The sequence below is a fragment of the Lagopus leucura genome, unplaced genomic scaffold (assembly GCF_019238085.1).
Source record: "Lagopus leucura isolate 7727_CA_CO unplaced genomic scaffold, USGS_WTPT01 Super-Scaffold_100001, whole genome shotgun sequence".
Taxonomy (NCBI): domain Eukaryota; kingdom Metazoa; phylum Chordata; class Aves; order Galliformes; family Phasianidae; genus Lagopus; species Lagopus leucura.
This window is the reverse complement of record NW_024962262.1, coordinates 99,665,234-99,683,235: the sequence shown is the minus strand read 5'-3', so window position 1 is coordinate 99,683,235 and position 18,002 is coordinate 99,665,234. Positions and strand designations below refer to the sequence as shown.

The following is an 18,002-nucleotide window of genomic DNA, read 5'->3' as shown; positions in this document are numbered from 1 at the left end:
ATGCAATGCTGAGTACAGGGGCACAATCATGTCCCTGATCTTTCTGGCTGCAGTATTACTGATGCAGACCAGGATGCTGTTGGCCTTCTTGGCCATCTGCTGGCTGCCTGACAACCAGCAACCTGAGCTCCTTTTTCTACTGGTCAGCTTTCCAGCCAATGTTCCCCAAGCCTATACCAATGCATCAGGTTGCTGTGACAGAAATGAAGGACCTGGCATGTAGCCATGTTCAATGGCATGTGATTGGACCCAGCCTATCCAGATTCCTCTGCAGAGCTGTCCTACCCTTAAGCCAATCAACTGGCCCACCTAGGTTGGTATCACGGGCTGCTCTGGCACCTGGAGCACCTTATCCTCCTCTGTCCTTTGTGTCTGCAAGATTGTTTCTCATACTATCTTTCTCACCCCTCGCTGCCTGTGCAGCATTTTACCCTGTCTTAAATATGCTTTCCCAGAAATGTCCCCCCAGCTTGGGCTCAGCTGTGTGGCTGGGGATGGTGCAGCCAGCTGGAGTTCTGTGTCTGGCACAGAACTGCTCTCTGAGCAGCCTTCCCCGTTGTCAAAACCTTGCCTCCTATACACAACACAATCAGAGTTCTGTGGCACTCCAGGTTCTTCATCATCCATATGGATGGTTCAGGAACCGAACTCCTGCGGAGCAAGGATGTGGAAGAGTATCTTGCTGAGGTCTGTGGTGATCCAACTGTTGCAGTCTTGCAGGAACCTGTACAAGGATATCCAGGTAGGAAGATTTAGTTCATTTTCTGACAAACTAGTGACAAAAATAATCAAAAGTAGAGTCAGAAGTTTCAAAGCTCATTTGGATGGGAAATATGTAAATGTTTTCCCTGTGTGGGCAATTGTCCACTGTCCTGGCACTGAAGGAAAGGGAAGAGAGCTTGTGCAAAAGCTTGGAGAAACAGAGAATTAACTGAACGATGCTTTGAAAGGATAAGAAAGTGAACGAACAACTGGCATATCTTTATTCACTCTCACACTTACAAACAAAAGCATTTGCCAGATTCATAAATCCTCTGTGTATCTCTATCAAAAACACTGAATATCTTGCAGTCTTCATATAGTAATATAGCTGTCTTTATCAGTGAAGTCAAACATAATCTGTTGTCCCTTAGTCTAGTTGTAGAAAGATTAAATGTACATTACTAAAAATCTGGAAAAAGAGGACTGAAATGGGAGATTCCAGTAGCACCTGGCAACAGCCACCTCATTACACCGATGCAGTAAGTTACATCCTGAAATGGTTATTATTGTGAAGTTAGTGGGAAATAGTGTTTCTGTAAATATATGGTGGCCTAACAAGATAGATGTAAAGCCTAGACATGGTAGACCTAATGAAATAAATGTATCTTGAAAATGACAGAAACGAATGTAGAGAAATTATAACAATGATTAGTTCCCCTCTATATAAACTGAAAGGAATGATTTTCTCATGGGAATAGAGGAAAAGTCCTAGGGGAGCCAAAAAGATAAGGGAAGTGGAAATCTCTGGAAGATGGAGAAGATAAGCACCTGGTGGAAATCCCATTCAAGAAAACCTATCAAGATTTACCTTGATAATAAGATGTTACAATTCTGTATTATTGTGACAGAACATCTCAGTGGAAGTATCAGTTTTGAAGGCCACCTTTTGGATAGAGATAATAGTAGATTAAGTAGACTTTGGATCTGGGTAAGAAAAAAACATTTTGAAACACTTTAAAATTAATTGCAACAGTAAAAAGAAATAATAAATAATTTCCAATAGAATCATTCTGGTGATCAGACCGTGATGTATAAAGCACATTGAGGAACTATGTTTGTATGAATCTAATATATATCTTCTGAAATTAGTGTTCAATACACACAAGTCAGTGGTCTTTCTTCCTTTTTTCCACACAATATGCAAACAAACTGCTTCCTAAAAGAAGTAGCCAGTTGTTAAATGTAGGCTGAGTAATCCAGAGCTGTCCAGCTATTGTATAATCACCTCAGTGATCCAATATTATCTATAGCCTTGGGTATCACATTTTCACCTGGAGTTTTACATCCGATCATAAGTTTCATTATACTTATATTTTTCTGGAAAGTATATTTTTCTGGATGTCTGAGACCCTTGCCCATTGTTTTTGGATTCAAACTGATTCTTACCAAAATACACTTTCAAACCAGGTGCTGTAAGTATTACCATCCTCTTCCCCTTGTCTGAAGCCTCTCCCTGGGTGATGAAGAAAGAACCAGAGAGTATTGTTCCTCCAAATCTTCGGCCAAGAACTTGGAATGCATTTTCTCCTTATGAGGTATAATTGTTTTGAAACTGTCTTTTACTGCTTAAGCAGTACCATGTTTGTCACAGAGGTTATTGGAACTCCAAACAATGTGACAGTTAAATAAGCAATTAAATTTATTTTATTAAGCAAACAAAGCAAGAAGTGGGCTGTGTTGGGAAAAAATCTAGTCAACTTGGGCTTCTTTTATGCTTGCTGAGGTGATTGCAACAGTTTTAGGGATAGTTTTTTTTGCCAGATGAAGAGATTGTAGGATCTGTAAATTATGCCCAAGGATGTACTAACATGATTTACTGGATCTCCAATGCTATAAGCACAGCATGTGCTTTTCAGCTGAAACATGAATTATTGATATCTATAGTTACCCAGTGATATAAATAGCCTCTTGCTTTTTTTGCTTGCTCTTGCCTATGTTCAGAAGGAGACCACAGTCAGAGCACACATTTGGAAGGGTCTCTGCATTGGATCCAAAGAGGAGACATGCTTACCAGTACCTGTGCGAAAATGTCCAAACAAACTGCAAATCCGTCAGCTGTTCCAGTATGAACCACTCAGTGATGAACTAAGAAAAAAGCTACAGCTTTCTCTCAAGGTAATACAATCATATTCTCTTCATTCTTCCAGTGAGTTAGAGAACAGACAAAATGGGTAACATGGATTTATATATCTCTGAGACAAGAACCATAGTACAAACCATTTCATATGTAGGCAGGTGCCCTACGAAAAACGTGATTTTGAAGCTGCTTGTCTCTCTTCTCCTATACCTTTTGGAACCTACTTTTCTGAGCAAATACATGGGGACCAGTCCAGTGCACATCACAGACTGTATACTAGCAAATCAATGCTGAGAGAAAGGGAAATATATGTTACTTTTTTCTTTGCTTAGGGTTTATTTTCCTGATCAAAACCTTGAAAATATCTATAATGTTACAAAATAATTTTGAATCCACTGTAAATCTACAGTTAGCTTAGTGATGAAGTCACTGGGACAGTCTTCATTACTGATTAGTTTTTATAGGTCAGCATAGAACATTTCTAGGTTGAAGCCTGAGTTCTGTCGCTAGGTTCACGTCTAGCAAATAGCTGTGTAGCCTTCTGCAAAAGTGTCTGTCCATCACTCGTTACTGCCTGGTTCATAAAAAAGAACAAGTTGCAGCTTAAAAGCTTAAAGCATTCTGAGATAGGATCTGAAAGTCCTGCTATTGATCCTTATTAGCACTTCACTTTTTAGTTTTTGTATAAAACACTGATTTATTTGATTCATACTGTCAAGATGCTCTTAAAACAAATTGTATAGTTAAAAACATTATTATTTACCAGTCAGGGAATAACAAAATACACGTGTTCTATAATTAAATTGCTAAACATTTTGATGGTGGCATTGCAGACTGAATTTCAAAATTAATGGCAAATAGAATCTGTGATGGTGGAGGCAAACTGTAGCCGGTTAGACTTTTTTTTCCACCTTACATTTCAAGAAAGGCATGTTTGCAATAGAAAAACATTAACAGCTGTTCAACTTTGGCATAGTTTGAGACACACTAATCCATCAGAACTAAATTTTACTCTTCTACATTCTATAAATGTGTAGGTTGGTCTGAAAGTAATGCCTCCTATTATTTCCATGAAAACTACAACAGATACAAAGAGTACAATAACACTATTTGATAGAGCAAATTCTCATCTACAAAACAGTACAACTTAGTCATCACCATTAGCTGTATATTTTGCCAGCAATAAACAAGAACCTGCATGCCATGTTCAAAAAAATCTGCACCAGCAGAGGTGACCCAGTGTTTCACAGCTGCTATGATGATGCTGTTGTTAGGAAAATGTTGCCATCACAGTAAATCTTTCATAAGCCCAAACAGATGAAAGTCAGAAGGCACCAATCCAAACTACTTGATGGCTGTGGTAGGACTGTACAGACAAGATTGGCAGTGTGCTCCACAATCTTCAGACTGGTTTGGGGCCTGGCACTATTGTGTTGCAAGTGAAAGGCTGTTGTCTTCTCTAACCTGACTCTGAAAATTTGATCTTTCAGCTTAGTCAGCATCAAAATGTAGCAGTCAGAGTTGATGGTTTGTCTGATATTCCAATGTTGCGACCTATTCCAGTCATTTCCAGTGCATTGAAGCCAATATTCAGCTCCATACACAGTTGCCTGGTTGTAATCCACTGATTTGTGTGTATGAGCTGATCAAGGCGCTCCTCATTTTGTGGTGTGACAAATGTGCATGGCCATTTGGAACACGAATTGTGTTTCTCATCATTGTCACCACTGCTAACTGCACCACCCACCACCTCACTGTGCTCACATCCGTTGGTTGGTTTTCATAAACATTCAGCAAGTGTTGATAAATGTCAACAGGAGCAATTTTTTCCACATGGAGGAATTCAGTAACATACCTTCATCTGCACTTCCATGTCAGATGCTATTTTGTCAAACTGCCATCTGTCACATGGTAACAAAATCTAAAAGAAAATTGGTGGAAGGTTCAAGCTCTACTACCATACCATTGCTTTCAGAGCAGCCCTCATATATCAAACTTGTTCTTTAATTTACATATTGAGTTTTCAAAGGTAACAGTCTTAAAAATAATAATAATAGTAAATGTTCCACACCAAAATCCCAAATTACATCACTCCATTGACCAGATCTCTTCTGGATTTTAGAGGAAGAAGAACACTGTTATGCTGGGAAGGAAGAATTGTAATTATTGGCACTGAGGAAACATTTGTAAATAACTGCATTAATGTGCAGTGAAAAAACCCTCATTGCTCATATATCAATGTCAAATTAATGGATTTTTCCAGAAACAGATATCTTAAATCTTTAGCCAAATGCTCATTTTTGCAGAACTAAATCAGTATCTAAAGAAAAAGAACTGGAACTAGAAGCAGATTATTTCTGCCAACCTTCTCCATGCATAAAGTTCAATGTTGCATGTAACTTTCTAGCAGGGTGATGTGTTAGGGCAGCTGTCTCCAAAGACCCTTCTTTTCCATCCAGTTGATCACCTAATGGATAAAGAAATGTGTAAAAAGAGCATGCCCTTTTCTTTAGCACTCAGTGTGATTTTGAGAAAGTATGCTTATGTATAAAAGCAGAGCTTCAGACACTTTCTAAGCCTGATTTTTCAACTATGATACTCTAAATTTCCATTTCCCTAACAGGGATCAAATGGAAAGAAGACAGAGATCACAACCAGTGTTTGTTCGATCCCCTTTATTCGTTAATGTGATCTTAGTAACGTGATCAAATCATTGTTATTAATAACAGATAGGTGTTGATTAAACACATTCCTTTATTCACTCATGTAGTTCAATCAGATGCTTGCACGCTCATCATTCTTGCCTGGCTAGTGTGACAGCTGGGAGGCCAGCCCTTACTTCAACGTGAGAAGCACAGGATCATACAGGCACACACCAAGGGATTCTAAGTAGCTGATTGCCACCCTGTTGGGTGTAGGTCCAAGTCATACAGCTCACTGTGGGTGTGAATGTGTGCAAGTGGCCTGGTGCAAATTAAGCAGATGCTTTGTGTCCTCAGTTTGTCACTTCTTGCATATTCAACAGTATTGCTTGCTAGTCATCAGAGTTGATTAGACCCTGGCAAGCTTTCACTCGTTCTCTGCACACATTCCTCTTCTTCAGCTTTTTGTAACTATTTCCCCCTGCAAACCTGTAGATATGGAGTCACACATTCTCACAGAAGTGCTCTTTATGACACTGCAAAGTATACTTATACCCATTACTTCTACAAACTTTTTTCTTTATGTGTCCATTAAGTCTACTTCTGCAAAGCATACTTGCTTGTTCTTTTTCTATTGTCCCCACAAGAAATACATAGAAAACATTTTAAAGCAGGAAGATGAGCTGGAAGAGATGAATTTAAAAGAACCAAGAACAGAAGAGGAAAAAGAGAATGCTGCAAATCTCCTTGACCTGGCTAAGGTGAGAAAGAACTACTTTTTTTCCAACAAATATACTGTATTGCATTGCAAGTGCCACACTTGAAACTCTGTTATAGTGTATGTTCGGATAGCACAGTGCCTCCTTCACTGTAATTTAGTGGTAAAGCAAAGCCACGCTGTTATTTAACGTTTAGCTGGATTACTGAATGTCACTACTGCCATCTGGGGAAGGACTGCTGAAAACAGCTTAAGAATTTGGATTCTTCAGAACGATATGTTCCCAAACACACAGGCCAAAAAACACTGAAGTGCTTGTGTTCCCCAGCATTAGGATGAGAATGTTTCTAGGCTGCAGCTGGGAGACTTGTCTTTCAGTCAGTACCACCTTCACGTCAAGAGTTTAAACCCTCCTTTCAAGGTAATCTAGAAACAATCTGGAGGAATATTGTTACTGTTTGTCTCTGCTTATATTTTTGTAAAATACGTTCCGTTAATTTGCACGGCTGATTAGACTATGAGGAAAAAATGGGAGGGGAACAGGGAAGGTGCTGAAAAGGTGAAGAGAAGCTTGGAGTTAGGGGCCAGGAAACTGTGAGGTCAGTGGGAGATGAGTGGTGACAAACTGAAGTTCAAGCAGCAGAAGTGGGCGGGCATTAGGATGAATGAGAGACACTGTTTACATCTTACGTTAAAAATCATCACATCTTACATAGCGCATTCAGTTTGCTGTCTTTCAGTTCTTCAAATCATGTTTTCTTCAGTGTTTTTTAAATTTGGGACCTGGCATCAAGTTAATTAATGTGCGAGACTTTTAGGTTATTAAACACTGCTTTCCTTTTTATTTCCACTTAGTCAAAAAACAAGCATATAGCAAATTTAAACATACTGAATTCAAAAACCTGATGTTTGAATTAGCCACATTAGTGTAAATATTCACTACCAGATCATTGATCCATTTTTCAGAAGTGTGAGAGTATTCTAGAAAATGAACATCATCTTAGGCTTAGAGTCTACATTTTAAAAACTTGTTTCAATGTGCAAAATCAGTAGACATTAAATCTTTCCAGTGTTAAATGCTGCTGCTGTCTTTCTCTTACCTCTCTGGATTTTATTCTTCCTTACAAGCTTTAAAAATAAAATGTAATCATGTAATTCCACAATTCACCCCTGAACCTTTTAGTCAAAGTGACCTTTCTGATTTGCTGATATTACAACTTCCACATACATTTTTCTCAACACTTTTCATGCGATGTGCACTTTTTAAATGACAGCAGAGAAAAGATACCTTAAAAAAATAAAAAATAAAAAATAAAAAGCAGGAGGTAGGAGGGAACTCACAATCTTTCTGGAAAGGTTGGTATTGAGAAATGATCTCTCGGTAATCTCCCTGTGTCCTTTATGTGCTTTGATGAGAGCCAGGTGCCGAATCTCACATGCTATTTAGTTCCAATGGATTTTTCTCCTGACTCATCATTGCTGATTGCCCTGGCTACCAGAGCACATTTGCAGCTACAGATTTCACATTGGAAAACTGTTTTCTGAGACGTAGAGTCCCACTGTGGACCTTCTGTGTTATATTCCTCTGAGGTCTCCACTGTTCCCTAGTTCTGTTATAATGTAGACTGTCTGATGACAAGAACTCTGGTTTCCAGTTAACTGCTTCAGGGACGGCATGAAAACAAAGGAAATGGCTTAGTAAAAGAGTCTGTCACTGCTCAAACGCTTACTGAGGAGCTCTCTCATGCTTCCCCTACAGCTAACAAAGCCTGCAATTTCCTGAACCTATTTCCTATTTGACTCTTTTTGCCTGTGAGTTTGAGGTATGATTTGAATATGAACTGGCTTAGTTGATGTAATAAAGAGCAACTCTGTAAAACATGAAGCTAGCCGTGACGTAGATCATCAAGAAGGAAACCTATATTTTTAGGCCAGGAAAATTGTGCCTCATTTCTTTTTCTTCCAGCTCATGTTTTCTAACACACTGATGTACCTCCATTCCAGTAGTCATGTTGTCAGGTAACAGATAACATTTGTTTAGGATAGAAATCCTTTAAAGAGGATATGATTGTTAGATCTGTTTCTCACATAGTCACAGTTACTCTTTCTTCATTACAGTTCTTCCCTAACTGGGAGAAATCATCTGAAGATCTCAGTGCCAAAGGTAATAAAAATTGAATACCTATCTTAATAATCCCCTTAATAATTCATAGCCCTTTTCCATAGAAAAATATACAGTGTTCAATCTCATAGTGACACTACTCTTCAAAATGTTATTCTTCTTCCCCTCTTACCTTGCCAAGGGTTTTTCTACTTGTTAAGAGACCAAAACACAATATGTAATGGAAATGAGAATTTCTGCAACAAAGGCTTACTACAGTTTTCTAATTTAAAAACAAACAAACAAACAAAAAGCCACATAATTAAAATGCACTTGTAATGTACTATTATTAACAAGGAAGATATTGTGAAAGAGGCTCATTAAAAGAGGAAGAAAAGAAGAAAAGAAAAAGAAAAAACAGGAAAATACAAAAATATGTTTTATTGTGAAAGAAATGCCAAATAGGTTCATATTTCTCAGTACTCGTGTATCTTAAGTTTAACCACAGAAATTTCTTTTGAACAAAGGAATTTTATTTGAACTCACAGTGTAGATTCAATGCTTGGAAGAAGCAACACAGTTTATAAAAGATGTCTGTAGATAGGGAAACTTTATAAAAGCCCTCAAATTTGTCGCAGTCTTACAGGCTGGCTTTTCTCCATGGAATATATTGAACTAATAGTTCAGTAACCTGATAATGTTGATTGTGGCTATGAAGCAGCAGCAATTAAAGTACAACCAAAGTAGGCTGAAAGTAATAAAGGTACCTAAAAGCCCACATTATTTTCCTCGCCTGGAGACAGAGTTGCTCACTAGTTAGAAAGTGACTGAATGTTAGCAACTTTTCCTGCTCACAGCTATTTGATTTGTATCTTGAACATAAATACAGGAAATACAGAGTGGGGGTATGAACTTAATCTGCTTCCGATTTGGGGGTTTTTTGTTTGTTTGTTTTCTATTGATTGAATTAATTTCTTATCAGCTAATGTTCTGAACTTGATGTTGGAAATGAAGTTCTTTATGCCTCTTTCCTCACAGTAGTAAAGAATCTGTAATTGGCCTGTCTCGTATTAATGTTTATTGTCTGTAAAAAAAAAAAAATGGAAGAACCCAGTTTTCTCTTCAGCTGGCTCTGGAATATGTTCCTGGCAATTAATCTTTAATATGATTAGAAGTGATTCATAAGAACTAATTTTATCTTCACTGCTTTTAACCGTAGCTTTTCATCAAGTATAAGAAAGATGCATTAAGATATGTCCTTTCAAGTTTGTTAGCCATAACGCTTACAAGCGCGTAGCAGGATATGTGCATTCAGTAGTGCTCTTTACATTGCAGCTCACATAACTGAGCTGTATGAACATGCAGTGGCTTCTCAACGCCTGCTTCACACCAAGAAAAGAGTCACAGAGCAAACAGCAGACCAGCAGCAGAGCTTCAGGTAGGACGTACCTGTGAGAACTGATGTAAATGTAGGTAACACAAAAGTAGGAAATAAGCACACAGGAATGGCATTGTCCTGGCTGCTGCAAAGAACCAAGACTTAGATCTCTGGGTACATATCCCAGTGTTTTACTAGTTTTTCCTGTGGTTATTTTGTCCCTCTGTGCCTCTCCTCATCTGAAAGATACTCAAACGTCTGTTGGAAAAGGTTTTTTAGGAATATTTTGGTTGAATTGAACAATATAAATGGAAATATGTGTGAATGATTTTCCAAATGATACAAATCCAAGTCAGGAGTCACTAGCAATGTTAATGTTTTGGACTTCCATAAAGAACATTTTCTTTCCAGGGCTGTCTTGCAAGTGTTTTTGTGCTTATAAAACACTATGCTAGTTTTCTTGTTTTCATTACCTTTTTCTTTCATAATTATTCAGCACAGAAGAACAAACTCCAGTGTCCAAATGGCAGAGCAAACTACAAGAGCACAGGTAATAGTATTAGTAGGGCAGAAATTTACTTATTTTAAAAGCCAACTGAAGTCTGCATTTGGACAGACTTACTGCTTTCATGAGGTCTTGAGTGCTGTGCTCTGCTAGCAAATAAAGGGGTGTTCTCTGCAAGTTCAGCAAATGCTGAATGGATGGTTTGCCTTTCATTTTGTCAAAACCTGATAGTGTTTCTGTTAACTTAGCATAATTAAAACAAGGGCTGAAGTCAGAAATCCTCTATTCTATCATCTGGTTCTGCCACCAGTGTGAAAAATAATATATATTAATATTTTCAGATGCTAATGCTTTAGGTTAAGATTCTGGCTTTTTTTGTAAATCCTGGCTGATTTTTCTAGTAGAACCCCAGATATACCTGTGGTGCTGCTTCAAAGCTTCTCAAGGCTGAACAGTCTCTTCCTCTGCACATATGAAAGATGCTTCAAGCCCTTAACTCTGTGGCCCTTCTCTGGACTCACTCCTATAAATCCATGTTTTTCTTGCACTAGGGAGCCCAGAACCCAGTACTCCGGGTTGCTCTCACCAGCGCTGAGTAGAGAGGAAGGTTTACCTCCCTGAATCTGCTGGCAACACTTCTATCACTGTCCAGGATTTTGCTGGTTGTAGTCACAAGAGCACATCCTTGGTTCAACTTGGTGTCTACCAGGACTCCTAGGTGTTTTGTAGCCTTGTCCCCTGGTTTGTACCTGTGCATGGGTTTATTCCTCCACAGGTCTCTGACGTTGCATTTTCCTTTGTTGAACTTCATGAGGTTCTTCTCTGTCCATTTTTCCAGCCTTTCAAAGTTCCTCCAAATGGCAACACACCCATCTGGTGTATTAGACTCCCACCTTCAGAAGTTTGAACAAGTTTTTTTTCTGAGCATCCACAGAATAATCAAGTTTTTCTGACAGGAAATACTGAAATTTGATTAATTTTATATTACAAATGTTAGTAATCACAATGCATCTGCAATACCAATCCTCAGGTTTAAATGTTTGTTGGAAGGTCAGAAAGGCACTATTAGCAGTCTCAGACGTGATCCGCAAGATTTACGTAACTGGAGTATGTTTTGAGTAAGAGCTCTTTATAGCAGCCAAAGCACAGCATGTATGCATTTTTATCAGACCTCCATAAATCAGTGTCTGCAGAGAACTGTCTGCAAGCCAGTCCAGCCTGTTCTTGGTCTGCCTCTGAGAAAATTGCAAATTACAAGAATATTGTTCACTGTAATTAAACAGAAAAAAAATAAAATAAAATGCCACTTTGCTTTATCCCTTTTGTTCTTTAGTGTCTCGGATATTGTACTGAAAGCAGGATGAACTCAATTATGTCTTTTTTCTTTCTTTTCCTTACCAACAACGACAAAATTTCTTAGGAAAGAACTTGATGAAGGAAAGAAAACCTTAATGGCAATAAGAAACAAAATAATTCCTCCCTACTTCAAATCAGAATTGGGCAAGGCATTTCTCTCAAAAAAGGTAATGGAGATGAAAACTGGGTAAGTTTATGTGAGGCCAGGTAACCTCTGCCATAGTCCCACACTTAGAGATATGGTTTTACATCTCAGCCTCAAATTAACTCCAGCAACCATTACAGAGGACAGTTGTGGAAGAATTAATACTAGGAATTAGATACTCTTGCCAAAGGAAATGTATCTTAGAGGTGGCATGTATTTACTGAGGCAAAACTATGGAGATTCCTTAGGTAAACTCTGGACAATCTGATTGATCCATAGCAGATACTGAACCTTGGGTCTTTTCACCCATCCCCCAGAAAACATCTCTCTGTTAACTTGAAAAGGAATCAGTAAGACCAAACCACCTGTGTTAACTGGAGGTGACCTTGGGAACTTTCTTCTTGTAATCCCACCTGATCAGTGCTATGAGTATAAAGTATAGTCAAAACCATTTGGGATCTGCAGCATATTTATGTGCATAAATTCTGTTGTTACCTCTTTGGTTCTGCTTCTTATTATTTCCATTGACCTTTTTCTTTTCATAGGGGAGGTATGCTGATGAGGTTGAATTTTTTATATTTATTGTTGGAATACCTAAGCCTCTTTTCATCCTTTTTCTCTATAGTTTCCTGATGTGGAAGCACTATCTAAAGAACTTCCTCCAGTTCCACAAAAAGAAAGTGGGAATCTCCTTCCAGAGACAATGAAAAACATCAGGAGAGGTAATTTGGACTCGACTGTCTGGTAGCATTTTAATATCTTCTCCATTTTTATTTTTAATTTTTTTTTTACCCAGTTGCCTCATTTCATATTGAGGTTAAATTTAAGAATAAATTTTCTGCCTCTGTGTATTCTCAGACATTTTGATAGCTATGGTAACATATGAAGCATACCCAGCAGCATTTCCTCACATTGAGGTCCATCAGTATGGAGTAGGCTGTGTCTATGTTAGCAAATTCAGTCTCACAAAAAAGGCAGCCATTTCCCCAGCCAACTTAAATGCCTAACAATGTTTCTGGGGAGACTGCTCAACAGCACTGTCAGTATCATGCCAGTGTTCAACAATTTGACCATATAGATTAACATGTTTGAGTATCTTGAAATGTTTCCATTTAATCCACTAGTACCAGTGTGGCCTATGAGACTTCTGTGTTTCACGTGCCAAAGGAGCCTTTGCAGACATCACTGGCTTTGGATGCAAAGCTGAGGAATTGTGCTATGAATGTGAGGATTGATGGATGCAGAATGCTCAAAAAAAAAACCCAAAGTGAAATAAAAATAGTCAGGAATAAGTGAGCAAGAAATGAGGGGGCCAAGTTTGGAAAAAAGACCAGAAAAAGCTGAGAGATGATGCAAATACTGAAATGAAACAGGGATGGGGCAGCTCAGGACTGAAACAGAAGGGGTATGGAAAAGAAAATGCACAGCGGAAGGGTAGTTTGGAAAATAGAGGAGGAAAGCGTTTGAAAGAGGAGGAAGCCGTGACTGAGGATAAGCATTGTAAGAGTGAGCAATCCATTCTGAAGTTTAATCTTTACAATATTGAGAGAGATACTTCTCTGTTTGAAGGCTGCTCTGGCAAGGTACTGATATGGTGAAGTGAGATCAAGAGTCATACTCAGCAAAGATTCGTATTAGGAAAGTTGTCCTCCGTGGGGTTTTATCAGATCCCTGCTGGTTTCCACACTTCCTCAGTTTGCAGTCACTAGAAGGCTGGGTTGGATTGTACATTAGACCTTTCTGATGACTTCTCTGGCTAACTGAGAAATAAATGAAGAATGACAAGATATAAAGTTGTTCTGTTGTTTTTTTGTTTGTTTGTTTTGCTGTTTTTGTTTGTTTCTTTGTTTGTTTCTGCCTGGGGAACATGAGTGCAGAACTTACCTAGCTTCTCATGGTCACGTAGGCAGCTTTCAAAGGCTGCCTAAATTAAAGTGCTAAATACTTTGGGTTTTTTTTCATGTGCTTAAGAAAGTGATAGTGATTGATTGTGAAGAACACCTGTCACAGTATCCCATTATTTTTTCCTTTAGAATCTGAATGTCTTAGTAGCACAAGTGGCTCCTCACCTTCCCCTAGTCTTCTGCTGCAGACTCATTCCATACAAAGCGAAGATTCCAGCAGCACAACAGGTAAAACTGCTTTTCAGAGCATTGTTTGGAGCAGGTTTATTTCTGTCTACTTACAAATTCTGACTGTCTGCAATAGATATTTAAATCCACCTCTATCTGTTCAACATTCTGAATATATCTGAGCACAAGACTGACAGAAAGGGAGAGTGCTATAAAAATAATGGGAGAAATTCTCTCCTTTCCCCTAGCAGACTGCTATAATTACATGGGCATGATAGTGATGGTAGAACCACAGACACAGGCAAGCTATAATTCCTCCTCTAAAACATTTCATTCCTATGCTCCTTTTATGTATATTATACAGTGGAGTTCAGTTCAAAGACAACAAGTTAGGGGCTTGGTAGATGAAGAAGTTCACAGATAATCCACATGAATGAACTGCAGTAATAAAGGCAAGAAATTCTGGTCAAAAACAGAACTTGCCAGATGGTTGTGCTGACAGAATCCTGCTCTGGGACCTGGACTAGAACTTCTCCTGCTTGAACACACAGATTGGCTTGACCAGCCTGGGTGTGATCAATGTGCAGTTGAAGCCCTTCTTTGGAATAGTAATGTCCTCAATTATGATTTTATGGGGTTTTTGTAGCTCCTATTGTGTTTTTAATCACTTTCACAGATGATTATATACCTTCATTGCATATTTCCACTGTGATGCTTCCCACAAATCAGTTTTACTAATTATAGTACATAATTGCTTATTTGTTCAATTTTAATTACTAGCTAGTATTAGAGTGGTGTTTTTCGTTTTTGGTGTTTTTTTTTTTTAATGTATTTGTTGACTTTTTAAATAAAATGAGACCAGTTCAGCTGTGCTAGTGCTAATCAAATTCTTTCATGGAAATTAAAGTTTTATCTGAATAGGAATTTCAGGATTGGGCAAAATTTGATGCCCACTGTTTTATGCTTCTGAAATCTTTGCTTTCCAGACTCAAGCTTGGCTGTGGGGTCAGAAGAGGCACCCTTTCAAGTAAAGGTTCAGAGTTTGCTGGTGAATGCTGCAGGACAGCCAAGGAAAGAGAAAGTGAGATTACCATCATCACTTCTGGGAAGAAAACCAAACTCCATACCACATAAAAAGGTGAAATAGCATCTTCTGTTGTTGTTAATATTAAATTCTCTCAATCATCTCTTTTGCATGAAATCTTTATTCTGGAGCAATACTAGACATTGTTTTGAAACTGTTTACTGAAACAACAGAACTTGCAATCTATACAGAAATTTACTTGCAATTCTAAAAGTAGCTTTCCTCTCAACTACTAGGGCTACCTCATGTGCCAAAAGCCTGGTTCTATACCAGGTGCTCACATGAGAGCACTAATTTCCAAAAGTGTAGAGCATGCTCAGTTGCCCTGAAATATCTCATTATGTCTGAAAACTCAAACCACTATACATTTGCAGATAATATTCAAAGTACCTAGTTTTGCCTTTTCAGTTTGTACTGCATTTACGATGCCTGCCTGTAATTCCTCAAGATGAATGGACAGAGATCAAATATAGGTGGTTAGGTTTAGTAAATCTGAATCTAAGTCGTTGGGCCATCAGTTTTGTCTGTTATCTAATATTTTAATTCTGTTTGCAAAGGTAGAAGATCCTGCCGCAGGAAGGGTCAACATATCTTCTCTTGCAAGAGCAAAACAGCATCTTAGCGACTTCCACCTCATTCCACCTCAAATGATGTTTGGAGTACTAAAGGAAGGCTGTACCTATGCAGCCACTGTGATTCTGAAGAATGTTGGCATTAATTTCTCAAGGTTAGTTCACATTCCCGGTAACGTGGTTTTCAACCAAAATATGCATTGCTTGTTAATTGTCAGCCTTTTCATATGATGAATGTGAGATAACAAAATGTATGTTTATATTTGGAATCAATGTAAGAGAACATAATAGTAGCAATACTGCTGCATTATTTGCATATTAGTGTTATTAGGAAGATGCAAATCCGGTAAGGAACAGCAGGTTCTGTATGCATAGTCCTAGCCCACAGCAGATGATTTACTGGTTATTACTGAAGAAGAAGAACCAAACTTTTTCATGGTAACCAGTATTAAGTTTGGCTTTTGTAAGTGCTGCTGGATGCTGCAACTCTGACAACCTAAATGGACTGAGCTGTGTTCAGGCAGCCACATGTCTTGAGCTGCATTTAGAAACAGCTTCAGTGATGATTTCAGAAACAGACAGATAAGGATGAAATAAAACATTCATTTGAGCATGTTTCCCTCACTTGTCACCCCTGTCAGTGGGTGAGAAGATAGCAGAGCATTGTGACTGAACATATACATTCATTCAGTCATAGCAATAGCACTGTTCCAGTGTTCCAGAGTGCTGTCACAGTGGTGCTACCTTAGCAATCAAAGCATCCTTCTACTGTAGTGCCATGATGCAAGGATGAGACAAACACGAAGCATTTAAATATAATGTAAATGTAATACTTGCTCTCCTTTCTTGGGTGGAAGGAATTATCATCAAAATAGGGGCTTAGAAGAGGTGCACCCACATGAGTCATCATGGTCTCATGTGACTACTCAGGCAATGAGGAGCTTTAGAAATCTGTTCAAGACCAACTGAGATACTCTTGTGCAACTTCTTCTATGAGAATGGACAGGATTTTATTTATTTTAAATCAGTCTAGTTAGATGTGGCCTCAGAAAGACATTTCTACTTTAATGCACACTTTAGCATCATGGTACATGCAAATGATAAATCAGTAGGTCATATATCAACATTCTGGAGCTCCAGCTGTGCACATTACATTCTTTAGATTCAAACCAGAGCATTCTATATAGACACAGAAAATACCACCCTCATTCTATTCAATCCAGCTTGAGTCTTTTACTAGCTGCTTTTAGAAGCAAGTGACTAGCCACTCCATGACAGCAGAACATGCTGATGGCAGAGATATAGGGCAAAGGTGGGCAGTTCTGGCCCACATCTGCCACATGCTGAAGCCAAAACTTCTCCAGGGCAGGGTCAGTAGAACTACTGTGTGCCACACCATTGCCTGGGTGTGCTGGGATGCTGTGACAAAGATGAAGTGCAGTTTCTCTTAACCAGCACTCCAGAGGAACTGCAGGAATTCTTACAGAACTATCAAAGGTCATATCTGCTCTAATGACTTCTAGAGAACTTGACAGTGATTGATTGATTTAGCATGCTAGTAAATTAAATTTAATCACTGCCTTACTGGGTACCGTGAAACTGAAGAGGCTCATTTGCATGTAATTTCTATAAGGATCATGCTTCTGCACTAGAATCATATCAAATCACATTGAAGAAAGATCTTTAAGGACTTCTGGGTGTGCAACACACAGGTAGCTGCCAAAAAGGTGTAACTTGTAGTCCAACTTCCTTTGTGTATTGCAGGCTTAGACTGCAGCTGTTTCACTTCTGTTGCAAGGACAAGGCAGTATAATAAGCAATGTAAAGACTTAGTTTAGCCCATTAAACTACTGCTTTGATTTTTGATAGGAGCCTGAGCCTTGGCTGAAAGCCCAGGAATAGTGCTATAGCCAGAGCTGTACGCTGTGGTGGGAAGGATGAGCTAAAAAATTCTGCTGTCATTTACACAATCACAGGAAAAGCAGATGGGCTGCTTCCTAACCATGTCTTCTGCTTGCCTGAAAGTTTCTAGCAACCTCCCTCTCTTCCTTTTCTGACAGGTTTCGGGTGAAGCAGCCACCTCCATACACAGGACTAAGCGTGCTGTACACACCTGGGCCTGTAAGTAGTACAGAAGGTCTTCTGTTTTATGCTACATTCACATGACTCTGATGATGCTGCCATAACAGCTGTCTGGGAGTAGACCATGTCGTTGTAAATAACTTCAAAGTTATTTAAAGTGATGCTGCCTTCTGCTCTCTCTGCTGTCTTCTGCACTCTGTGCCTCAGAACATGCCCCAGAATACTGTAACCCTATCTCCAAGTTTTTCCCATCGTTTAGGGTATTTTTTAGAGCTACTACCTGTTAGGCCTGCACTTTCATCTCCTATCCTGGTATCTGCAAGAGTTGAACCTAGTAAACTTTTGCCTCAGTGATTTTCTCTTGCTTGCAACCATCCCCCACCGTAAATCTTTTACCCTGCAAAGCACCTCAGCACATGAAACTGTCTCATGAAGTAGAAAGCTTTCACACTTTCTGCTTTTCTTCGGTATCTCTTCACCTACACATTATAGCTTTTTTATTTTCTCT

The 18,002-nt window shown here is 38.8% G+C and overlaps 1 protein-coding gene across 1 annotated transcript in view; it reads left to right on the top strand.

Moving 5' to 3' along the window:
* The window catches only part of SPAG17 (sperm associated antigen 17), a 91,544-nt gene that overhangs the window by 69,282 nt on the left and 4,260 nt on the right, over positions 1 to 18,002 (top strand). Inside the window, exons 33-45 of the mRNA XM_042866836.1 lie at positions 612 to 742; positions 2,170 to 2,297; positions 2,704 to 2,877; positions 6,129 to 6,242; positions 8,318 to 8,363; positions 9,636 to 9,738; positions 10,175 to 10,228; positions 11,604 to 11,706; positions 12,310 to 12,406; positions 13,718 to 13,816; positions 14,743 to 14,894; positions 15,398 to 15,567; positions 17,473 to 17,533. Coding sequence (XP_042722770.1) covers positions 612 to 742; positions 2,170 to 2,297; positions 2,704 to 2,877; positions 6,129 to 6,242; positions 8,318 to 8,363; positions 9,636 to 9,738; positions 10,175 to 10,228; positions 11,604 to 11,706; positions 12,310 to 12,406; positions 13,718 to 13,816; positions 14,743 to 14,894; positions 15,398 to 15,567; positions 17,473 to 17,533 — 1,432 coding nt within the window. The remainder of the gene's footprint in view (positions 1 to 611; positions 743 to 2,169; positions 2,298 to 2,703; positions 2,878 to 6,128; positions 6,243 to 8,317; positions 8,364 to 9,635; positions 9,739 to 10,174; positions 10,229 to 11,603; positions 11,707 to 12,309; positions 12,407 to 13,717; positions 13,817 to 14,742; positions 14,895 to 15,397; positions 15,568 to 17,472; positions 17,534 to 18,002) is intronic.